The 25,464-nt window shown below is 52.5% G+C and overlaps 1 protein-coding gene across 1 annotated transcript in view; it reads right to left on the bottom strand.

Moving 5' to 3' along the window:
- Positions 1 to 22,950, bottom strand: part of PLEKHG4B (pleckstrin homology and RhoGEF domain containing G4B) — a 41,217-nt gene extending 18,267 nt beyond the window's left edge. Inside the window, 5 exon segments of the mRNA XM_047768808.1 lie at positions 1,696 to 1,819; positions 2,661 to 2,846; positions 4,568 to 5,759; positions 12,435 to 12,632; positions 22,825 to 22,950. Of these exon segments, the coding sequence (XP_047624764.1) occupies positions 1,696 to 1,819; positions 2,661 to 2,846; positions 4,568 to 5,759; positions 12,435 to 12,632; positions 22,825 to 22,875 (1,751 nt within the window). The 5' untranslated portion in view covers positions 22,876 to 22,950.
- Between the last annotated feature and the right edge of the window lie 2,514 nt (positions 22,951 to 25,464).

The raw sequence follows: 25,464 nt of genomic DNA, 5'->3' as shown, positions 1-25,464 counted from the left end.
CCGGACCACGGCATGTTCACACGCACTCACCTGTGGCAGCGCGTCACCCAACACGCTCTCACACGAGGTCACGTCCCAGACAGCACACCACATGAGTTCCGTCTCGGGGTCGCATGGAGGTCATTTCTAACCCGCTAGCGCACCTGTGAGGCGGCTGCGACCATCCCACTTCACCGCAGACACCGCCTACTCCAGCCAGAGGCAGAACTGGGATTCAGAGCTGGGTGTCAAGCCTGGGCAGCCGACCTGAGGACGGATTTGGCCTGGACTGAGCCCTGGGGGCTGCTCCGCCCAGCACCGCGGGGGACTCTTGGTCTGATGGCCGCCAGGGCTGCCCCGAAGCATGTCTGCACCTGCACCACAAACACCCCTGACGCTGGTTCTCCTGTCGGATTCCACCTCTGTCCTCGGTCCTCAGAGAGCCCTGGACAAGGTCACCCGAGCATGCCGGGTGGATCTGGGAAGCAAGATCCCCCTGGATCCCAGACCAGGAAGACGTGTCTCTGAGGAGCTGGCACGCAACACTGCCAGCTGCCTGGTGATGAACGTGACGTTTAGGTAGCACGAGTCAGTCTTTCTTGCTTCATGGTACCAGGTACCTCCCATTTGCTTGATTTCTTCACAGGTTTATTCTAAACATTATTTGTATTAACTCATGTCTTTTTTTTTTTTTTTTTTTGCTTTTCAGAGCCACTCCTGTGGCATATGGAAGTTTTCAGGCTAGGGGTCGAATAAGAGTGGCAGCTGCCAGCCGACACCACAGCCACAGCCATTCAATCTGTGCTGAGTCTGTGACCTACATTGCAACTCACCACAACGCCAGATCCCAAACCCACTGAGCAAGGCTAGGGATTGAACCCAAATCCTCATGGATACTAGTCGGGCTCATAACCTGCTGAGTCACAACAGGAACTCCCAGGTCCTATTTTTTTTTGGGGGGGGGGAATCTTTTTGCCATTTCTTGGGCCACTCCCATGGCATATGGAGGTTCCCAGGCTAGGGGTCTAATCGGAGCTGTAGCCGCTGGCCTACGCTACTGCCACAGCAACGTGGGATTCGAGCCTCGTCTGCAACCTACACCAGAGCTCACAGTAACGCTGGATCCTTAACCCACTGAGAAAGGCCAGGGATTGAACCCGCAACCTCATGGTTCCTATCGGATTCTTTAACCCAGGTTAGTGGTCCAATCAGAGCTACAGCCACTGGCCTACACAGAGGCCTGGTCATGAACAGCCACAGCAATGCCAGATCCAAGCTGCATCTGCGACCTGCACCACAGCTCACGGCAACACCGGATCCATGACCCACTGAGCGAGGCAGGGGATTGAACCTACAACCTCATGGTTCCTAGTGGGATTGTTTCCCCTACGCCACGACGGGAACTCCCCAGCTCCCACTTTTAATCAAGGCCACTTCAAATCATTTTTAGAAAGAGGCGGAGCATAAAACATGCAGCTAAAGGGTACTTAGAGCAAGCAGGGAACAATGGAGAGCAACAGAGAATTCAGGGCTAGAGCACGGCAGAGCCTCAACTTGGAGGAGCCGGGTCCAGGCGAGCAGGAGAGAAGGGGTCCGAGGGGGCAGCTGAGGATCTGGAAAGGGGGAGGGGGGAGTAGATCCCAGGAGCCCCCGAGGTTCCACCTCAACTGTGTTTACCCCGGAGGGTCTGAGAGGTGGAGGCTGGCTCAGTCCGACCTGGGGACGGTGTGGAGGTATCTCAGCAGGCGGGTCAGCTCCGTGCTGGACGTGCGTTCGCTGGACCAGGGCAGGCCCCGCAGGCAGACCTGCACCACCGCTCTGCCCTGACGGTCTCGGGTTCCTGCAGAAAGAGAGGTGCTGAGGAGGTCACCGAGGATGGACCTGAAGGCGAATCCCCAAGTTGGACATGGGCCTCTTGTGCTCCTCTGCCTTCCCAGCTTCCAGAAGCTGCCAAAGGGCTCAGTGCAGAGATAATGGTGTTGAGACCAGCTGGATGGTAACATGTCCGCACCCAGTTAAGGTCTCGACATGAACTTGAAGCATCTGGGTGGGGTGGGGGGGCGCAGGAGTCCTGGGGCCGCCCAATACAAGCCTCATGTGTGAGTTAGCTGCTTAATGAACCTGCCCCCTGCCAGTGTGGAGTGTCTGTCCTTTCTTTGGTCCCTCCCTGCCCTCTGCGACTATGCGGCCGACTTCAGATTCCACCAAGGAGCTCCCAAGAGGTTTTGAGCTAACATGAGGGCATCCCCAGTGGAGACACGCACAGCTTCAGGCTTGAGGAATATGGAGCCACGGTCTGCATGTGTTCTTCCAGTTATTGGCTTAGACGTCAGATCTGCCAGCAGAGGAGAGCCTGGCATTTCCCCGGGCGGGTGACGGCCCAGTCATCCCTGACTGTTTGCATCCCTCTGCCTCGTTCCACGGAACTTGGAGGTGGGGCCTGAGGGAGGCGCCCTTGTCCTGAGGGTGGAGCCCTCATGGATGGGGTTAGAGACCCCACAGAGCGCCCCTGTCTACCTGCCACGTGAGGACACAGTGAGAAGGCACTGACTGTGAACCAGGAAGGGGTCCTCGCCAGAACCCACCGTGCTGCACGTCCAGCCTCCAGGACTGCGAGAAATAAAGTTCTATTGCCACTAGCTGCCTAGCCTGTGGAGCTTCAGCAAGACTGCCACGCTCACCTGGGAGGGTGACCACCCCCGACTGCAGCAGCTCCTGGTTGACCTCCAGCACCTGCCTGGGCACGGGACCCAGCAGGTCTCCTGAGCGGCGCCCCTCACCTTCAGGGCAGAGCTGCTCGGGAAGCACGTCTGAACGCTGGCTGGGTCTGGCCCCTCCGAAGCTGCTGCCTTCTGCATCGACATCAGCTGCCCAACAGAAAGAGATCTGGTCAAAGTGGATGCACTTTTCTGATTGAAGGCGGCTCAGCAAGCTACAAACCCAGGGAGAAAACAAGATTTCTAGGAGGTCCCGTCCTGGCTCAGCAGAAACGAATCTGACTAGCATCCATGAGGACGCAGGTTCGATCCCTGGCCTCGCTCAGTGGGTAAGGATCCGGTGCTGCCATGAGCTGTGGTGTAGGTTGCAGATGCAGCTTGGATCTGGCGTTGCTGTGGCTGTGCTGCAGACCGGCAGCAACGGCTCTAATTCAACCCCTTAGCCTGGGAACCTCGACATGCCACGGGTGCGGCCTGAGGAAAAAAACAAAAAAAAAACCACACAAAAAACTGATGTTTCCCTTTGGAGGTCCCATCCGGCACAGTGGAAACGAATCCAACTAGTATCCATGAGGATGTGAGTTTGATCCCTGGCCTCGATCAGTGGTTGAAGACGTGGCTCGGATCCCGAGTTGCTATGGCCGTGTTGCAGGCCGGCAGCTGTGGCTCCCATTTGACCCCTAGCCTGGGAACCTCCATATGCCCCAAGTGCAGCCCCAAAAAAGAAAAAAAAGAAAAAAAAGAAGAGTTCTATGAAATTGTACCATTTCTGTAGGGAAAGGTCAGTGTGCACAACTGCCGGCCAGGCTTTTCCTGACAAGTGATGAATAAATAACATAAACAAACAAATAATGGAAGAATTCAGTTCTCAGACCGTAATCACCTAAAGACACTTCAGAGAGAAATATTTTATACTGAATATCCTCATGAATCTTGACCTGGGCTTGCAGCACCGCCCCAGAGAAGGGGTGGCAGCTCACTTACTTCCTCAGATGGGGGTCCTCCCCTCACACGTCCCCTCGGATAGGGGGTCCCCCCTCACACGTCCCCTCGGATAGGGGGTCCCCCCTCACACATCCCCTCAGACAGGGGTCCTGACCAGGGAAAGGAGAAGCTGTGAGTCACAGGCTGAAGGGCAATGAATGCAGCCAGCAGTCGCCCGGGGTCCCAGTGGGGGACGCGTCGCAGGGACTCTCCCCGGGAGGCTGACCCTGGGGCTCCCTGTTCCTGGACTTGTCTCCAGAAGGGGGAGGAGGACTTTCCATGGTTCTGGTGTCTGTGGTACTCTGACAGCCGCAGGAAATGAACACAGGTAAATATTTTCAACAGCTCATTTGAACATGAAGCCAGGCTCCTACTGCATTAAGGGACCAAATATGACTGGGGGGGTGTGGGGGAGGCAGGAGGGGAGGCTGTGAGGGGTGTCTGACCGGAGGGGGAGGTAATGGGGGGCGTGGGGAGCCTGTGGAGGGGAAGGTGGGGGAGGGGAGAGTGGGGGGAGGTAATGGGGGGCGTGGGGAGCCTGTGGAGGGGAAGGTGGGGGAGGGGAGAGTGGGGGGAGGTAATGGGGGGCGTGGGGAGACTGTGGAGGGCAAGGTGGGGGAGGGGAGAGTGGGGGGAGGTAATGGGGGGCGTGGGGAGACTGTGGAGGGCAAGGTGGGGGAGGGGAGAGTGGGGGGAGGTAATGGGGGGCGTGGGGAGACTGTGGAGGGGAAGGTGGGGGAGGGGAGAGTGGGGGGAGGTAATGGGGGCGTGGGGCGCCTGTGGAGGGGAAGGTGGGGGAGGGGAGAGTGGGGGGAGGTAATGGGGGCGTGGGGCGCCTGTGGAGGGGAAGGTGGGGGAGGGAGTGTTGGCAGAGGGTGGCCATTTACCTTCCTGGCTGGTGCCACTGGGACTCTCTGCTGTGCCTGGATGGCTGGAGCCTGCGGGCCTGGTCTCCATGGCTGGTCCTCCCAGGAGACCCTCGGGACTGGCGCTGGCTGAGTGGCGGGGCACCTGCCGGCTGTCATCTCGGGAGCCTCTGAGGGTCCTGTCCCAGGACCGCGACCTCCTGGGAAGGGTCCCTCCTGGGGCTCCTGGGCCACTCTCTTCACGCAGGAGCTGCTGGGGGGCTCCCCAGGGGCGGGGGGGCTCTTCACGGGCCAAACTGGCAGCTGCCTCGGGCCCCCTGGTCCTGCAGCCCTGGATCCGGGAGCCATAGACCTCGTCCCCGATGGATTCCTCGGAGCTGGAGCCCAGTGGCATGGGGTTCTGCAGCGCCTCCATGTAGGACTTTCTGAACCAGCGTCTGGCCTCCAGGCTGGCTGGGGTCCCAGGCAGCCGCCTCCTGGAGCTGGGGCTGCCCCCATCTGCAAGGAAGGCGAGGGTCTGGGGGCCATCCTTCTTGTCCACGGTGTCCGGCCTCCCTCCTGGTCCTCCCGGGCCCTTGGGGGGCTCCCAGGGGTCCTGCTCTGAGGGGCTGATGCCCTCAGGGCCTCTGTTAGGGCTCCCGGACAGGGTCCTGGGGCTTTCACACTCAGCTCCTCTTGGGGAAGGAAGGGAGCGGGGCTGGGCACTGCCAGGATGCCCACCACAGTGGGGCAGGGCCACGGGGTGCCCCTGGGGAGCAGGGCTGGCCATGGCTGGTGCTGGGGCTGGGGCCTCCAGGACGCTGCTGGGCCTGGGGGGTCCAGGGCAGCTGGGCAGGACAGTCCCTTTGGAGGGCACAAAGATGGGGTCTGTGACATTGCTCCATGGGGTGCGATAGACTGCTGAGCCCGAGGTCAGCAAGCAGTTTTGCAGGGGGACACTGTTCCGCTCCCCATTCACCAGCTCCAGGAACTCTCCCGTGAAGACGCAGCCGTACATGGCCTCAGGGACAGCGACTTCCTCTGAACCTCGTCCAAGCCTGGAGAGGCATTTCAAGACCAGTCTGGCCGACTGCCTCCCGGCAGCGGTGATCTGCAGGTAGAAGTCCCCAGGCCTGAGCCTGACTCCGCGCAGGGATGCCAGCTGCACCACCACCTTCTCGTGGATGCACAGCGGCCAGCCTTCATGCAGGAAGAGGAGGCCTGTGTACCGGGCCTGGGACGAGAGATGGAGGGAGATGAGTGCCCAGTGTGGAACCCTTATTCTCCGTCCAGCAGGACAGTCAGCACTAGGCCCCCCAGCACCTAACACCAAAGGAAACTCTAGGACTGAAAACAGGGCGTTAAGAAACCCATTTTCCCAGCTGTTCCTGGGCAGACAGCTGGGGAGGCGAAGCCCAGGCTGGGAAGCCAGGGCTCTGGGGTGAGCCACTGCCAGGAGCCGGCGTGGGGCAGGGTCTGGGCTTTCTCACTCTCGCCCTGCAGCCTCAGTCTAAGTGCCCCCATGGGTAGCCCTAGGCTGCCCCTGGAATTGCCAGGTGGAGCCCACAGTGAGAGGGCCCCGAACCGGGCAGGACCCCACCCACATCATGCAAACGGTCCTTTCTACTTATTTGAAGTTTGCAACCAAGCTGTCAATTTTTATGGAGTCCTTAAGCATTTCTCTTTCTTTTCCTTTTTTTTTTTTAAGGGGTGCACCCACAGCATGTGGAAGTTCCCAGGCTTTGGGTCCAATATGAGCTTCAGCTGCCAGCCTACACCACAAGCCACAGCAAGGCTGGATCCGAGCTGTGTCTGTGACCTACACCACAGCTCACGACGACAATGGATCCTTGATTCCCTGAGCGAGGCCAGGGATCAAACCCGTGTCCTCATGGATCCTAATTGGGTTTGTTTCTGCTGTGCCACAACGGGAACTCCCTTAAGCACTTCTCTGAATAGAACTTGCCCTAGAAAAGAGTTCGACTTCAGGGTGGATGAGCCGCTGTCTTCCTGGGCTCGAGGGTGTCAGGCTATCAGGGAGCAGGGGTGGGACCTGACACAGCGGAGCTGCAGCTATCGGTCTGAAATGGGACTGCAGTCAACCATTCGGGTTTAGTTCTCGTGTTTTGTTTTTTCAACTTTCCCTACTGCAGCACTGACTTATTGCACAAACGCTATTATGATAATAAATGAAAAAGAATCTCATCCTAACATACTCTACAGACGTTTAACTTTTCTGCACTTTATCCACAGTTTATTATCATTATTAATTTAAACCACGATAATAACACAGAATTTGGTACTCCCGTTGGCATTTCTTTGCTACTGAGTTACCATCTTGATGGCAACTTAAGGACCCTCTATTGTGAGAAATCGACAGTACTGCTAGGATTTCTATGGAAAATAAAAATGCCAGGAACATTTTCATGTTACAGTTTCGTCTTCCTTTAGATGATTGTTTTCTGGGTTTAGGATTATAGGATTAAAGGCTATGACTGTCTTTCATGATTCTCAACAATATGACCAATTTGCCATCAAGAGACATCCCGTCAGCAGTTAAAGTACCACAGTAACAGCTGTGCCAGCTGATGAGCAGCATAAGGCTTTGCACTGAGAAACTGTTCCCTAAATTAACATGTATGTTGTGGAATATTGTTTTAATTCACATCATGTCGTTGTGAAGCCAACAGTTTTTCGATGCTATTTTTCCTGTAAATTCTCATGTATTTTTGCTCTTTTTATAAGTTGTGGTCCTATTTTTCTTATTAGTTACTGTGACTTTAAAAAAAAAGTTAACAGAAAGTAAATTTTTTATTCACTGTTAGCAGACACATATCTACTTTCTGCATATATTTTTCCTGTTTTTTGCTTCATTGTTTAGTTATATTTAGTTATGTTGTAGTTATGTTCAATTATATTTTAGTTTAGTTATGTTTATGTTATAGTTATGTTCTTTTCTTCTCTGTAGGAAAAGTTTTATACAAGTTGAATTTCTTGATTCTTTTCATGGTATCTTCTATTACCTAAAACAGAATTTGAATCTTACTAAGGGCTATCTTCCACGTTTATTTTCTTTTATTTTTCCCTAAGAGTCAAGGTTTTTTTTTTATTATTATTAATTTTTTGGGGGGAAGCTTTTTTAAGGCTGTACCCGCAGTATATGGAGGTTCCCAGGCTAGGGTCTAATGGGAGCTACAGCTGCCGGCCTACACCACAGCCACAGCAATGCAGGATCCAAGCCAAGCCACATCTGGGACCTACACCATAGCTCACGGCAACACTGGATCCTTAACCCACTGAGCGAGGCCAGGGATCGAACCTGCGTCCTCATGGATACTAGTCACATTCGTTTCTGCTGAGCCATGACGCGAACTCCAGTTTGTTGTATTTTTAGATTCCATATATAAGTGGTATCATACAGTATTTGTCTTTATCTGAGTTACTTCATGAAGCCTAATGCCCCCTGAATCCATCCATGCTGCTACAGATGGCAGAACTTCACTCTTTTTATGGCTGAGTATTCCACTGGCATAACTGTACCACGTCTTCATTCCTCAGCGTTTGGACACTGAGGTTGCTTCTGCATCTTGGCATCTTCTGCACACTTCGGAGGGTGGAACCACACCGCAGAGACAACATCATGGTCTCATAACCTGTCGTCACTCTACCCACACTTGGTGCTCCCGTCTCTTGGCCTCTTCTCAACCCCAACTGCTCTGAGGTTTTCCCACCTCAGACATGGCTCCTTTGTCCAAAGCAGGCTGGATGCAAAGGCCAGCCTGCCGGGGCCTTTCATTTAAGGCTCAGAGGAGAAGAGACACTTTCCCATCTTCATGAGAAACTGGTTTCTGTTTTCAGAAATGACAAGAAATTGCTGGAGTTCCCGTCATGGCTCAGTGGTTAACGAATCTAACTAGGAACCATGAGGTTGTGGGTTCGATCCCTGGCCTTGCTCAGTGGGTTGAGGATCCGGCATTGCCGTGAGCTGTGGTGTAGGTCGCAGACGCGGCTCGGATCCCACGTTGCTGTGGCTCTGGCGTAGGCCGGTGGCTACAGCTCCGATTAGACCCCTAGCCTAGAAACCTCCATATGTCATGGGATCGGCTCTAGAAAACGCAAAAAGACAAAAAAAAAAAAGGAAGGAAAGAAATTATTTAAAATGTTTTGCTTTTTATCAAAAATTAGGAGCTGCAAAAGCATGCTTTAATACGAATTACAGAATATTATACAGAGTATCATGACATGGCAATTTAAGGAAAAGACCACCGCCATTCCCTGCGACATCCCCTGTCAGAGACAAGCACTTCCCCAAGCCTGTGTTATTAGCCCCTTGCTGTTCTATTTGTCACATGTTTGAAACCCCAGACAATACACAGTTTAGGCTTGCAGAGGTCTGACCTCTAAACAAATGGAGCCACATCGTCTGCATTCTTCCGTGACTCGCTTTTTCAATCAACGCTGAAATGCACACTGCTACCCGCAGCTGGAGTTTATTTTCTATGTTACGTAGTATTTGTTCTCTTATGTATAACCAACTATCCCCACATTTACTGGCTTTAGAAAGCTATCTGAATCTGCTCAGGATTTTATGAGACGGGAATCAGGAGGCGCTGGGCTGAGTGGTTTGTTTTGGGGGCAGCGTGCAAGTTGGGGCGTCTGGGTTGGGGGTCCACTTTGAGACGGCTTCCTCACCCCAGGTCCACACCTCAAGGCTCCTGGGTCTCTGCCTCTCTCCCCTCCTTGTTCTCGGAGCCGCTCCCCTCGAGGCACCCTCAGGGGGTCCTAACACACATCAGCAGCAGCAAGGCCGCTGCTCCCTTTCTCCGAAGAGGCCGGAACATGGCCCCATGACATCGGATTACAGCCAGTCTCGACTCAGGTGGGAGAAGCACCGGCGCACGCAGGGAGGGAGCCCCGAGGCGGCCGCTTGGGCAGAGCCGCACGGTCCACTCGCCCCACGGCCAGTGGGCACTTGAGCTGCCTCTGCGTGTGTCTGCTGGTTACAGACACAGCACAGGGAACAGCCTTGCCCAGGAAGCCTATGCACAGACCTGAGAACAGTTCCAGGGGACACTCCTAGAAGTGCGGCTGCCAGGTCCCCGGGTCTGTGTAAATCAACTCAGCTGGCGCCAACTGCTCTCTAAAGTGGTTGTGCAAACCCACACTCCCACGTGGCACGTGTGCGTATTACCATCAGTATTCCAGCCACACCTCGCTTGCTCTCAGCAGACTGCGTTTTGTCCACCAAAGGCTATATAATGTCTTGAACATTAGCGTCATCTGACATCTTCTAAGATCTCATTTTTCATGAATTGCCAGTTCAAGCCTCTCATTCATTTCCCTTCAGGTTGTTTTTTCTTATTTATTTGTAGAATTTCTCTCTCTCTCTCTCTCTTTTTATTTTTTTTTGCTTTTTAGAGCCCCATCCTCAGCATATGGAAGTTTCCAGGCCAGGGGTCCAATCAGAGCTGCAGCCGCCGGCCTACACCACAGCCACAGCAACGCCAGATCTGAGCCGTGTCTGCGACCTACACCACAGCCACAGCAACACCGGATCCTTAACCCACTGAGCAAGGCCAGGGATTGAACCCACGTCCTCGTGGATACTAGTCAGGTTTGTTAACTACTGAGCCACAATGGGAACTTCTCCAAGTATTTTTTGACACAAACTGTGATGAAACAAAGTTACAGGTGAGTCACTGAGTGAGTGTAACCATTTCTTGTTTTTACTGAGGGATAGGAAAATGGTGGTCACTGAACTCTTAGACAACGTAGCAACTTATCTTAAAATTAATGTAATTGGTAATGATCTCCAAGCCACATACTTCAACAACAGAGGGTATGTGAATAAAAACTGCACTGAAATTACATTAACTGAAATATTTTTATGTTCATAGTTGTCAGGATAAGCTCATTTTCTATGTCCTACAGATGATCAAATTTCATTTTCTTTTTTTTTCTTTTTCTTTTTTTTGTCTTTTTGCTATTTCTTTGGGCCGCTCCTGTGGCTAATGGAGGTTCCCAGGCTAGAGGTCGAATCGGAGCTGTAGCCACTGGCCTACACCAGAGCCACAGCAACACGGGATCCGAGCCGCGTCTGAAACCTACACCACAGCTCATGGCAATGCCGGATCCTTAACCCACCGAACAAGGCCAGGGATTGAACCCACAACCTCATGGTTCCTAGTCGGATTCGTTAACCACTGCGCCACGACGGGAACTCCAAATTTCATTTTCTTAATTACAAAGTGAAAAGCAACATAAATATGAAAATAGTAAGGCGGTCCTTAAATTTCATTTTGTGCTTATTAAATACCTGTAAATACACCTTCATATTCAAGAGTAATGTTATTCATGTGGTTTTTTCAGAAGATAAGCAGTTGTGTAAGTGAGAAGGGGGATAACTTATGGTTAAAATGGAAAGAAAAGAAAATTAGACGAAAGAAGGCAAAACATTCTTTCAGAGGATCTTTTCAAGATATGCCTTTGGGGAGTTCCCATTATGGTTCAGAGGGTTAAGAACCTGACTAGTACCCATGGAGATGTGGGTTTGATCCCTAGCCTCTCTCATTGGGTTAAGGATCTGGCGTTGCCATGAGCTGTGGTGTAGTTGCAGACACAGATTGGATCCCACGTTGCTGTGGCTGTGATTAGACCCCTAGCCTGAGAACCTCCATCTGCTGCCAGTGCAGCCCTAAAAAGCAAAAACAACAAAAAAACAACAAAAAACCCCAACTTGCAACAGGAGTTCCCATCGTGGCTCAGTGGAAACAAATCTGACCAGCATCCATGAGGACGCAGATTTGATCCCTGGCCTTGCTCAGTGGGTTAAGGATCCAGCATTGCTGTGAGCTGTGGTGTAGGCCGACAGCTATAGCTCCTATTCGACCCCTAACCTGGGAACCTCCACATGCTGCGGGTGCAGCCCCCCCCAAAATACGACCAAAAAAGAAAACCCTGCAATAAAAGTATCCCCCAGATAAACAAAACACATAAGAAATTCACTAAGCAGGGTCTGTTTGTGTGGATGGGCACTGCCCTGTGGTTCGGAGATGACCACGGGGTTGGGAACTTAGTTCATCCAAAGAACAGAGTGAAAGTTCGGGGGGAGTGGAAGGGACGTGGCCAGCCCTGGGCTCCACGCTCACTAGCAGTCTGAGAAGCCCTGTTTCTGGGACACAGGCCACATTTCACCAATTATTTGGAACGAAGAAAAGGTGGAGCCAGAAGCCAAAGGGAATGAGCTGGCCCAGTGCCCAGTGGACTCAAGAAAGAGGAAAATGGGACAGTTTCCCCAACTACATGTTTAAATGCTGCGAAAAAATAGCTGCGATTACCGTTTATGTTTCTATTTAATCATCTCCCACTTCCTTTCGGAAAGAAAACAACAAATACTCACCTGAATGGCATCTGCTTAATTCCTGGATCAATTTGAAACACACAGAAGCACAGTCTCCTCTTCCTCCTTCACCAGATTTCCCTGGATCTAAAATTCCTACTGCCCAGATCAAATATTTTCCAGGTACCAGATAAAACACTGCCTATCTCTCTCTCTCTCTCTTTTTTTTTGTCTTTTTGCCATTTCTTAGGCCGCTGCCACGGCATATGGAGGTTCCCAGGCTAGGGGTCAAATCGGAGCTGCAGCCGCCGGCCTACGCCACAGCCACAGCAACATGGGATCGAGCCGTGTCTGCAACCTACACCACAGGTCACGGCAATGCTGGATCCTTAACCCACTGAGCAAGGCCAGGGACTGAACCCGCAACCTCATGGTTCCTAGTCGGATTCGTTAACCACTGCGCCATGACGGGAACTCCAAAACACTGCCTATCTCTTGTCCCTAGCCAAAAATCTGAGCGGTTCCCTGAAGGGGAGGGTCTCACAGCCCTGTCCCCAGGGCGGTACTCACACAGGCCTCCTGCTGTAGGTGCTGCAGGGCCCTCCTGGCCGGGATGAGGAAGTCTGTGAGGCAACGCAGCCCATCCCCACGGTAGAGCTTCTCTGCCACGCTGAACAGCTGCCAGAGCACCGTGGCTGCCGTGGCCTCAAAGGGGGGGTAGAGGGCAGAGAGCGTGTGCTGAATACAGATGTCAAGGGATTCCAGCTCCTGAAACAGAGAAGAGGTCTGGGAGGTCTAATCCATCTAATAAGACAGGTGCACTGCAGATGTCCACAGGCGGGCACTTAAGTGTCCACCCTGAAGGCACCTGTCTCTTGCCTGGAATGTGGGGCATCTTTGGGAAAGAGCGGAGCAGGGCTCCTGTTGGGGGTGACCTGCAGGTCCTCAGGTCATCACAGAGCATGTGAGCAAGTGCTCACATCTGTCATGGGTACACTGCTACCTGTGCCTGTGAGGGGAACCCTATCCGGCACCTGGAAGTGACGGCTGTCACTGTCATCACAGGAGGCACAGCCAGGTTTCGAAGAAGTGCCATCCCACCCCATCCTGAAATCCGCGCCTTCAGTGCTGCACCCAGACCTTCCGTGGAGCACAGGTACATTCTCAGGGGCTTCCCCTTCGGCATCCCAGGTCTGCACAGGGAATGCGGGCCTCTGCGGGGAGGACAGGGCTGGTCCCTATGCCATTTGACACTCAGAAAAGAAGTGCATCCCAGCAGACATGTTTTCCTTGGACTGATCATTTATTAAAATTTAAGTAGAAGCCATTAGGGCACCCTTCATTGAAATCCCAGAACTGCGCTCATTCAGTCATTCTGAAAACCGTGTCATTGGTAACTGATTTCCTCTTAAACTTTTTGGTGCAATATGCTTTTATGTAAAGACAGAAGGCTTTTACTTTAAAAAAGGCTTAATTCTAGTTTTAGATGTAACATTTCCTGAGGGGAAATACCACAAAGTTCATTTGTCTGGAGAAGAATTGCAAGGCCACAGACAGTAAAACTGCGAAGTCACTTTTTAAAGGAACAACGGTTGCTGTCTGTGGCTCCTCTGGCTAAATCACACAGCTACTTTCCCAAGGAAACCGAGAATAAACCAGCGAATCCTCCGGGTCTGCAGTGTTTGAGGACTCAGAAGGAGGCCGTCCAGCCTGTCCAAGGGGCCAGGCCACTCCACACGCCTGCCTCCCCGCCAGACAGGGCCCTCCTTGTTGACAGGAATTTTGCAAATACTGGTTTCATCCTGCAAGGGCCCATGGGCTCTGACCTCCAAGGACTCAAATCACATCTTGGTCACACGCAACCATCAGCCCAGAGACTGAATGGAACGGAGTCGGGGTGGGACTCACCCGCCCCGGAGCCACATGCTCACCTGAGACCTAAAGGGGCAGGAAGGAAGCAGGATGTGTCCCTGGGGTCGGTCTCAGAGGGCTCCTCTGAACTGAAATGCAGGCCTCAGGCCCTCTCAGGGAGATGTCCTCCCCTGTTCAGATGCCCAAACCCGGCCTGTTCCTCACCCAGACACACAGGGCAGGCCCTGACTGATGGATGAGCTGTGGTCAACAGCCTTCTGGCCTCCACCTCACTGGCTCACCTTCTGAAAACTGCCCAGTGTGAGGGGGAGAGGGGCCATCATGCACTGAGATCCCACAGCCCTGGTCACCCAAGAGATGCAACAATCCCATTTACCATCATGTCAAAAAGAATACCTAGAAATAAGCCTACCTAAGGAGGCAAAAGACCTGCACTCTGCAACCTATAAGACGCTGACGAAAGAAGTCAAAGACAACGCAAACAGATGGAAAGATACATTGTGTTCTTGGGCTGGAAGAATCAACATTGTCTAAATGACTATACCACCCAAGGCGATCTACAGATTCAACGCAATCCCTGTAAAATTGCCAATGACTTTTCCACAGAACTAAAACAAAAAATTTTTAAATTTGTATAGAAACACAAAAGACGCCGAACATCCGAAGCAATCTAGAGAAAGAAAAATAGAGCTAGAGGAATCAGTCTCCCTGACTGCAGACTACATGACAAAGCTACAGGCTTCAAGACAATACGGTACTGTCACAAAAAAAGAAAAATATAGATCAAAGGAATAGGATAGAAAGCACAGAAATAAACCCCTGCACCTATGGTCAAGTAATCTATGACAAAGGAGGCAAGGCTACACAACGGAGAAAAGACAGTCTCTCTAATAAGTCATGCTGGGAAAACAGGACAGCTACAAGCAGAAGAATGAAATTAGAACACTTTCTTACACTACACACAAAAATGAACCCAAAATGGATTGAAGACCTCAACTTAAAGTCAGATACTACAGAACTCCTAGAGTAAAACATAAACAGAACACTTTCTGACATTAATTACAGCAATATTTTTTGGATCCGCTTCCTACAGGAATGGATATAAAACCAAAAATAAACAAATGGGGTTTAATTAAAGTAAAGCTTTCAGAATTCCCCTCATGGCTCAGTGGGTTAAGAACTCAACTGGTGTCCACGAGGACGTGGGTTTGATCCCATGAGTGTGGGCCTCACTCAGTGGGTTAAGGATCCAGCATTGCCACAAGCTGTGGAGTAGGCTGGCATCTGCAACTCTGATCTGACCCCTACCCTGGAACTTCCATGTGCTGCAGATGCGGCCCTAAAAAGAAAAAAGAAAAGAAGCTTTTGCGCAGCAAAGGAAACTATAAACAAAACAAAAAGACAACCTACAGAATGGGAGAAAATATATACAAACAGGGCAACCAACAAGGGATTAATCTCCAAAATATACAAACAGGTCAGACAGCTCTAGATCAAAAAAACAAGCAACCCAATCAAAAAATAGGTAGAAGATATAAATAGACATTTCTCCAAAGAAGACATACAGATGGCCAAAAGGCACATGAAAACATGCTCAACATCTCCAGTTACTAAAGGAATACATATCAAAACTACCATGAGGTATCGCCTCACACAGGTCAGAAAGGCCATCATCAAAAATCTACAAATAGCAAACACTGGAGAGGCTGCGGAGAAAAGGGGACCCTCCTACACTGTTGGTGGGAATGTGAACGTGTGCAGCCACTGTGGAGAACAGTGTGGAGAGTCCTCAGAAAACTAAAAATCGAACTACCATAGATCCTGCAGTCCCACTCGAGGGTGTATATCAGGACAAAACCATAGTTCAAAAAGATACATGCACCCCTATGTCCACTGCAGCACTATTCACCATAGCCTAGAAATGGAAGCAACCTAAATGTCCATCGACAGATACATGAATAAAGAAGATGTGCTGGAGTTCCCACCAGTGTGCAGCGGAAACGAATCCAACTAGGAACCATGAGGTTGTGGGTTCAATCCTGGCCTCGCTCAGTGGGTTAAGGATCCGGTGCTGCCGTGAGCTGTGGCGTAGGTCACAGACGTGGCTTGGATCAGGTGTGGCTGTGGCTGTGGCTGTGGCTGGCAGATGTAGCTCCGATTCGACCCCTAGCCTAGGAACCTCCATATTCCATGGGTGTGGCCATAAACACACACACACACACACAAAAAAAAAAAAAAAAAAAGAAGAAGGAGAAGAAGCAAAACGAATGACCCTGAGCTATGTCACTCTGTGAATGAAGACGGAGAAGGAAGGAGGAGATCGGAAACCAAGGGAACCCCAGTCCTGCAGCACTGGGCCCGGGGGCGTGACGCACTTGGGCAGGAACAGTGAGGGCTGTTGTCCCCTCTGGCACCTGCTCTAAGTGGAGGACTGGAAGACCCTGACACTGACCCTGACGCTGTCACAGAGCAGGGACACCCAGGTCTGTCCAGGGCCAGGAGTAGCAGCCACCACAGAGGACGTCGTGCTGCCACTCGGGACCCACGAGGCCTTTACCAGATCTGTTCCTAACAACTATCCCTCCAGGACTGTAAGGGCAAAGCCGCCAGTAACACCAGCCGGGCAGCGCCAGAGGGCTGTGGGTACCCAGGAGATCTGAGCCGCCGGTGAGAGGGTTGAGGTCCTAGTATAAATCCCGGGGACAGAGGTGGTGGGCCAGGGGCGGGGGCGCACGGGCTGCACAGAGCCCAGGCATCCAGTGTGCAGGGAGGAGCCCCTTCCTGAGGACCTAGGGCCTGGGGAGCAACCAAGAGGCCCCCCCCCCCCCCAGCAGAGAAGGGGAGTGGTCGGGCACTGGCAGAGCCTCTCCAAACTCACAGTGGTTGTAAACCAGTTGGGGTGTGGCTGGAAGGCATCCGTTTCCTCTAGCTCAGAAGAGTGGGACAGTTCTGGATGGGATGATGGGAAGGACAAAATAGAAACCAACATGAAAACTCAGAAGACAGAGCCTAAGGAGAATACTGACATAAATCCGTGTCTATGGCAGCGCAAAAGCTGACCAGTGAAAGCATCTACGAATGCTGGCATTCCAAGATTTGAGGGGGGCCCTGGCTTGTCTAAGTGCTACTGAAGGGTCTGCCATAACCCACCGCAGGGCCCGGGTGCCCTTGCCGCCTCTGTCGGCCCGGCCTGGACCAGGTGTTCTGCCTCCAGTCTCCTTGTGGTCTGGGCAGAAGGGTCACAGGAAGCATGGGCTTGGTGGACACGCCCTCGCAGGGGCTCCCGTGCCATCTGTCCTGACGTGCCAGCCCCTCACTTCTGCTGTTCCTCATTATACGCTGGTCGCAGGGGCACCATTCTCCTGGATCACTAAGTATTTTCCACACTCGACACCAAAGCACATTTACCGAGCCCCTACTGTGTGCTAAGCATCCCGAAGGATACAAAGATGAATGTCCTGGGCTGACAGACAGGGTGTAAGACCAGGAGGTGCGGTTCTGCTGTCTGGCACTGGGAACTAGATCCGGTCACTTATGATGGAGCAGGATGGCGGATAAGCCGAGAAAACGAACGTACATATGTACGAGTGCCTGGGTCGCTCTGCTGTACAGTAGAAAATTGGCAGGACCCTGTAAACCAGGTATAATGGAAAAAATAAAAATCATTTTAAAAAAAAAAGAAAGTGAAAGCTACAGTGCTGAGAAGGTATCCTCACGGAGGGAGCAAGCACGTCGCGGATGCCTGGCTACATCCCAGGGGACAATGTGGTGGGAACAACATGAGGGCTCTGGTACAGGTCAGACACGGTTAAGTGCTCCGCGGGGGAGTTCCCGTTGTGGTGCAGCGGAAACGAATCCAACTAGGAACCATGAGGTTTCAGGTTCAATCCCTGGCCTCGCTCAGTGGGTTAAAGTTCCGGCGTTGCTGTGGCTGTGCTGTAGGCCAGTGGCTACAGCTCCCATTAGACCCCTGGCCTGGGAACCTCCAGGCCCTAAAAAGACAAAAACAAGACCAGCCACAGCTAACTCCATGCCTGATGGTAAAAGCCTGAAAGACTCTCCTCAACATCAGAAACTGAGCAAGGGCGCCCCCTCTCTCCACTGCTACGTAGCACTGCCCTCCAAATTCTAGAAGGAATAATTAGGCAAGAAAAAAAATTAAAGGCAGGAAATTTAGAAGTGAAGAAGTGGCGTTCCCTGGTGGCCTAGCAGGTTAAGGATCCAGCACTGTCACTGCTATGGTTCAGGTGATTGCTGTGGCATGAGTTCAATCCCTGACCTGGGAACTTTCACATGTTGTGAGCGTAGCAAAAAAAAAAAAAAAAAAATTTGCAGATGACAGAATCCTATACATAGAAAATTCCAAAGACTCCACAAGAAAGCTACTAGAGCTAATAAGGGGATTCAGCAAAGCTGCAGGTACGAGATCAACACCACTTGTGTGTCTCTACACTGGCAATGAACAATCCAAAAAGGAATTTAAGGAGTTTCTGCTACAGCACAGTGGGTTAAGAATCCATCTGCAGTGGCTTGGGTTGCTGCAGAGGTGTAGGTTCAATCCCTAGCCCGGCACAGTGGGTTAAAGAATCTGGTGTTACCAAAACTGCAGCACAGGTTGCAGCTGTGGCTCAGATTCAATACCTGGCCCGGGAACTTCCATATGTCATGGGCGTGGCCATAAAAAAAAATAATGAAATAAAATAAAATTTAAAAACAGGAATTCCTGTTGTGGCGCAGCGGAAACGAATCCGACTAAGAACCATGAAGTTGTGGGTTCGATCCCTGGCCTCGCTCAGTGGGTTAAGGATCCCGCGTTGCCATGAGCTGTGCCAAGTCTCAGATGTGGCTTGGATCCTGTGGTGTAGGCCGGCAGCTGTCGCTCTGATTCAACCCCTACTCTGGGAACCTCCATATGTAGCAAGTGCAGCCCTAAAAAGCAAAATTAATTAATTAATTAACTTAAAAATGTGCAAAGGACTTGAATAGACATTTCTCCAAAGGAGAAATACAGATGGCCACAAGCATGTGAAAAGAGCCTGAACGTCAGCAGTGCTTAGGTAAATACAAACCACAACACAGTATCACTTCGCACCATTGGGTGACTCTAAAACGAGAAAACAACAAGTCCTGGGGAGGCTGTGGAGGGATGGAACCCTCATACATTGCTGGGAAAATGTAAAATGGTTCAGCTTCTATGAAAACGAAGTTTGGCCAGTCATCAAAAAGTTAGACCTTTAGAGAATTACCACACGGCCCTGAAACTCTACTCCTTAGGTATACGTCCAAAGAAATGAAATAAATGAAAATATATGTACACACAAAGACGCGTCAACACACGATCATAACGGCAGTACTCACAAACCCTAAAAGATGGAAAGAGTCCAAATGTCCATCAACAGATAAATGGATAAACGGAATGCGGTCCATGAAGACAAGGGAGTGCTATTCAGCCACAGAAGCTCTGATTATGATGCAACAGGGACGGACCTTGAGGATGTCACGCTCAGGGAAATAAACCAATCACAAAAAGACAGAGTGTGTGACTCCACCCACAGAGGTAACAGGTGTAACCACAGTCAAAGACAGAATGTAGAATGGGGGCTGCCAGGGTCTGGGCGCAGAGGGAGGACCTACTGTTCACTGGGTATAGTTTCTGATTTTTAAGATGAAGGAGTCACGGGGATGGATGGTGGTGATGGCTGCACAACACGGTATACGTCATACCCCTGAACTGCACACTTAAAACTGGATACGATGGCAGATTTCCTGTTACGTGAAAAAAAAAATCCTCTAGTTCATGATTCCATTTATATGGAATATTCAGAGTAGACACATCCACAGAGACAGAGAGCGTACTAGTGGTTCCAGGGATGGGGAGAAGATGGAATAGAAGAAACCGCTTAATGGGTGTGGGGTTTTGCTTTGGGATGTTGGGAAGTTCTGGAACTGCCGAAGGGTGGTGGTTGCATGATACGATACTAAGGACACTGAATTGTTTGCTTTAAAATGGCTAAATTTGTGTCATGTGAATTTCACCTCAATTAATTTTTCTGAAGAATTAGTTCCAGTACCCTCCAGAGGTTATAATGCTATTTTTGCTCCTCATTTGTTGCTGTTGTTGCTCTGTGTCTCCAACAACCCTCCCACATGCTCTTCCTATTTACCCACGTGCTTTGGGGAGAGTTACACTGCGCTTTGAGGCCAGTCTGCTCGGATCACCACGATTCTCAGGGTTGCCGTCACGGAACGTTAGCATCTCTGGACCAGCAAGCATCAGCTGGAGAACTAACGGATTAGTTAGCTACCCAGCGTGTTCCGGGTGGACTAAACGCTTGTTCCAGTTAAGTTGTCCTCAGTCTCCTGAGTGATCCACAGGGAGAGCTCGGGGCACTTGAACTCGAGGGGAGTCATGACCTATCCATTCGGGCAGCTCCACAAAGTATTTCTTTTCTGAACTACATGAATACATCGTTGAAATGGCATGACACTGTGCTTAGAATTTCTCTTCCCTGGTGATGTATCTTTCAGCACCAACATACCTTGAAGATCACGTCACTGAATATTCCCCTTAAGTGATTTGATGAAAAATTCTCACTCACTCCTTTTTATCTCTTTGCATGAAAATCTCTCTTTTATCACAGAGTCAGGGAATAATAGCTCCATTTCTTGAGTACCTACTGTATGCAGACACTCTTCCAGGCACACTGTCCTGCTACCGTCATCACCATAATAAGGACAGCGAGGTTGAGGAGCTCTCACCTGTCCTCCGGCCCAGTGGGGGAACCAGAACCCAGGCCACTCTGGCCATGGAGCCTGCACCCCCAACTACTGAGCCCACTGCCTCCGTCCACACCACCCTGTGTCCCATTCTAACCAGGGAAAGAGCTCAATTCCAGCCTCTTCACTCTCAGGGCGAGGCCACCTAACAGCCTGAAGCTAATTCCAGGTCTAGATTTCCCTTCGAGAAGCGCCTACACATCCGTTTTAAAATTAAACCCACGGTCCTCTGAGAGGTAGGCGGGGCACAGGTTATTCCTGTTAATGAACAGACTGAAACTCCACGAGGCTGAACTACCTACCCAAAGGCGGGCGGACAGCTAACAGCGGGTGGGTGTGGGTACACTTCCCATTCAAGAGCCGAGACCTGCTCCTGGGCACCGGGTCCGGGTCTGGAGATGTCCTCACTCCACGGGCATCAGCGTCCTTGACTCTCTTACAGGGTAAATGGTGACTGTGGGGTGGCTTCTGCTTAGGGGACCCAAGATGCCCATGGCCTCTCAGGATCAATAGGTGCAGGACGGGACTCAGCACCTCTCAGGCCAGCCCTCCAGCCCCGCCGCCCTCAGCCCCCCACAAGTGTGCTGTGCGCTTAGGCCAGACCAGCAGTCTCTCTGGGCTCGTTCTTCTTGGCTGGGCCATTGAGCACTGGCCTGTCCACACCTGCGGAGTGCCAACCCTGCCAGGGGCACAGGGACACAAATACTTCAGAAGCTGCAATCCCCAAGGGCCCTCCCTGGGAGAGCAAGGCCCTGTTCTGACAGGGCAGCAGAGGCACCGCTGCTGCAGGGCACAGCCCTGCCCAGAGGAAAACCACTGCTTCCAGGCCGCTTCTTGCCAGGAGCCACGGGCCGAGCGCAGAAGCCTCACGTTGCACCATCAGTAGGATGGGCAGGCGCCTTGGCCTACTGCTGTCGGGACCCAGGGCTCTAAGCCACCTGGTCTGGGTTCAAGCCCAAAGTGAGGGTATATTCGTTCTGTGTGGAAGGAGGGAGGCATGTGAACTTGGCCTGAATGACTCTTGTAAAAACTGCCGCAATCTGGAAACCTGGGGTCTCCTGGGTTTGCTTGAATGAAACAATTTGTGAACACACATCTCAGAGAACCTGGGGGCAAATTCAGGGCCGACTCTGCTTCCTGAGCCCAGCACTCTGGGGAGATTTACAAGTGATGAAGTGTTCGCGTGAGACCACCAGCAGGCTCGCAACCCAACAGACACCACAGACACAAAGGTCCACATTTCCCAAAGGCGACTTCAGACGAGACCGATACGGGGCCCCCTAACGGGATAAAACCCCAGGCCACCTGTACCCAGGCCGCAGCCCAGCAGGGCTCTGCAGCCTGCCTGGACAGTCCACTTGTGCTCCCAACCCGGGCCACCCTTCCTGTCTGCAGACCGGACCCCAAACAGGGTGTCTCCTCAGAAGCAGAAGTGGGTGCATATCTCTGTGGGGGACCCGGAGCCCTCCACCACACGCGGAGACGTCTGGGAGCCTGACTGCGTCCACGGAGAACAGTGGCCTCCAGAGTTCCTGCTGCCCCAGAGAGCCTGGGGGTGGAGGGCAGGGCCAGGAAGTGAAGGCAACTCTCATTTCTGTCCACTCTGAAATCTCTGAGATCCCTTTTCAGGACACTAAGTGGTGACCTGATGCTCAGCTGTTAATTACGCACAGTTTCAGCTCTGTTCAACTTAATTTTTTAATAACACGTTTCAAATCTTAATTAGGCACCTGAAAGTACCAGCTAACTTTTTAAAATGAAAATGCTGTTGGGTAACAGGCGTAGAGTGTAATTACTGTACCAAAACCCTCTGTAATCTGGTTCATGGGAAAAAGGGTAAGACAAACCCAGCCCAGGTTTTGCAATTCACAGGAAGAAATGCAGGACAGCCTCGACCGCCCTATTCCAGACCCAAGGCGACCATCTTCTTTGCTAAGCAATGTTCACTATCTAAACTGCCCTTCCAGTTCGCAGTCTACTCTGGTACTTTTTCAAGCAAAAGGTCTTTGTCTTCGTGCACAAAGTTCATTGGTTCGTGCTGCCAGATTCGAGGTAATGAATAACTCAGGAACCTTCTGACTGTGGGCGACAATTTCAAAAGCGTCTTTTAGTCTTCCAGCCCCCTCCGCCTGCACTCCCTTCCCGCCATCAATGCAAATTTGTCTGGAAAAGCATATTTCTCTCATAAATATTCAGGAGTTTAAAGGAAAAGTTTGCTAAATCTTCGTTGAAGTGGCAGAAAAAGTGAAAGCTCTCTCCCCCGAAGCCCCGGCCCCAGGACCGGTCCCCACACTCTCTCGCCGTCCCCTACCTTGGCGCCGGCGCCCCGGTCCCCTCGTCCGAGCGCCGTGCGGAGAGCCATGGTGGCACCGCCTTTGTCCCGGCCGCCGAGAGGACAGCGCTCAGCAGGCCCGCAGTCGGGCGTGGGAAGGACGGGGGGCTGGGGGCGGGCTGGGGGCGGGCCCTGCCGGAGGCGCTCCCCGCCCACCACACGGGGGGGCGGGGCCTGGGACCGCGGCGGGGCGGGGCGGGGCGGGGAGGGGAGGGGGGCGTCTCTCCCGCGGGGGTTCTGGCTGGGAGTTGGGGGGTGGGGTCTCCCCCGCTAGGGCCCCGACCTAGGAAGGGGAATCTCTCTCTCTCTCTCCGCGGCCCAGGGCGACGGTTGGAGGGGGTCTCTTCCGCGGGGACTCGAGGTGGGAGAGGACATCTCACCCTTTGGGTCTCCGGAGCGGGAAGTTGGAGGGATCCCATCTTCGGAGGTGGCGGGGCGGGTGGAGGGCGTCTCACCGGCCCCAATCCTGGGGGCCGCCTTGCCGGCGCCTCGGGCTGTGCCCTCACCTAGGAGGGGACCCCACAGGGGGCGGGGGGGCTGGGGCGAGCTCCTCCCTCCCCAGCTGTGGGCGGGGGCGACATTCCTTTTACTTTTGTTCTAGCGGAGCCTGGGTACCTGCCATTTTGTTCTCAGACCCGTGGTTGTGACACTGCACCCGACTTCCGCGGGTGTGGACACTCCTGCCTTCTGGGTAGAAAACTATTGGACGGTGATTTCCCCCAGCATATGTAGATGCACTTCATATGCACCTGCGTAAACACACTAATGAAGGCAATCAGACCCTGATTTCCACTGGTGTAGATGGAGCGGACCCATTTCAGCCTGTGTGGGTGGACCGGCCCTCTTCCGCCGAGCGAGCATCCTGGCAGGTGGGATGCGCTCTGCTGGGTAAACAGAACTCGTGAGCGAGCAGCCACCCTAGCCTCCTCGAGGAGTTAACAAGCTCTCACTGTGTTTGCAACCCTAATGCCTGGGTTTATGGAAAACCTCCCCAAAGTATCCTCCACGCCCACCCCAGGGAAACAAAAGCCTTCTCTGTAGCTAAGCGACTCTAGGTCTCAGGCTGTGTGCTGGGAATGCAGCCCGGGTCTCAGGACTCCGCTCCTCTGCGGGGGCGGGGGGTGGAATCCGCTCTAGCGGGGGTCCCCTCCCGGTCTTCAGGAGTCTCATCCTGCACTAAGTCCTGACTAGAAACACGGGCACTGACTCGGCCCACCCACTGCGGGACTCAAGCCCTCATTTAAAGTTGAGTTGTGTTGGAGCTGAATGGCTGCAGATGCCAAATGAATGAAGCTCCCCCCTCACCCCGCGCCAGTTCTTTGAATTCCTGTAGTGGCTCCCTGACTGGTTCCTCTATTCGGCTGTCTGGAACCTCCAGTCCCGCCCACTGAGCCCATGCAGAGTCTGGCCCACTTCAGGGCCAGGGATCTGGGTGTTACTCCTAGTCCCTGAGCACCGCCCCCCCCTTCTCTTCTCACCCGCTCACCTGCCCTCGACGCTCCAGAAAGAGGAGCCACCCTGCATAAACCCCTGTGGTCCCAAAGCATCTGCAGAACAGAATGTTGGCAGGCCTCCAGAACAGAAGATTTGTCCAGGAGCTGACCTCGAGGGAGGTCAACAGTGACCTGGATGCCTGATCAGGGTGCAGCTCTGGAATCTCACTCGTGCTGGAGATTTGGAGGCGGGTGGGTGTTGTACCTCTGTGGTACAGAGGGGAAGCTGGGCCTGGACAGGGAGAGCTCAGGAGTCCTCATGTGTCTCCAGCCACAATTTCTAACGATCTGGTTCCTTCTTTGCTGTGTATCCAGAGTCAGGCATGTTTTCTAAGAACTTTTCTCCAAAACTTGGACTATTGAGATGGCTTGATTTGTTCAGAAGGTACTTATTAATCACCTACTTTTCACCGTGCCTGTTAGGCCCCTTGGGGATCTGACATTCCAATGGAGGCGGACAGACAATAAAGCAATGAACAGAGAAATACATCTGAATAAGGAAGACAGGCAAGCCAGAGAAGGGGGCTTTTGCCCTGGGACCAGAAGAAAGTGAGGGAGGGAGCTGCTTGTGATTTTCACCCAGAGGAGCCACTTGTGCAAAGGCCCTGAGGCGGAACAGATCTGGTGTGCTCAAGGGACGCAGGCAGGCAGGGGCACCGAGGGCTTGCAGAAAGTGACAGGGTTGCGGAGGCTGCAGGGATATGCAGGTCATAGTGATGAGCTTTGTTTTATTCTGAGTGTTGTGGGAAACCACTGTGGAAAGAGTTTGGAGAGGAAGTGACATTATCTGATTCACATCCCAAACGGCTCACCCTGGCTGCAGTGTGGAGACCACAGCTGGTAGAGGCAGGGAACACAGTCAGGAAGCAGCTGCCGCAGTCTTGCTGAGAGTGATGGGGGCAGGGCTCAGGTGGGAAGGACAAAGGTGGTGAAAACGGTCAAAGCATGGTCTATTTAAGGCAGAGGGCCGAGGGGACTATCTGCTCACTGGCTCTGGAGAGAGAGGGAGAGAGAAACAGGGGGACGGGGGAAGGCAGGGCGTTAGTTGATCACGGCCCCTGGCAACCCTCCCACATGCCCCCTGCATACAGGAGCTGCAAACTGCAAAATTCCACGCCTCGATCTC

This window comes from Phacochoerus africanus, chromosome 1 (assembly GCF_016906955.1).
Source record: "Phacochoerus africanus isolate WHEZ1 chromosome 1, ROS_Pafr_v1, whole genome shotgun sequence".
NCBI classification, from domain to species: Eukaryota; Metazoa; Chordata; class Mammalia; order Artiodactyla; family Suidae; genus Phacochoerus; species Phacochoerus africanus.
The sequence above is the reverse complement of the archived record's forward strand: the minus strand, read 5'-3'. Positions and strand labels throughout refer to the sequence as shown.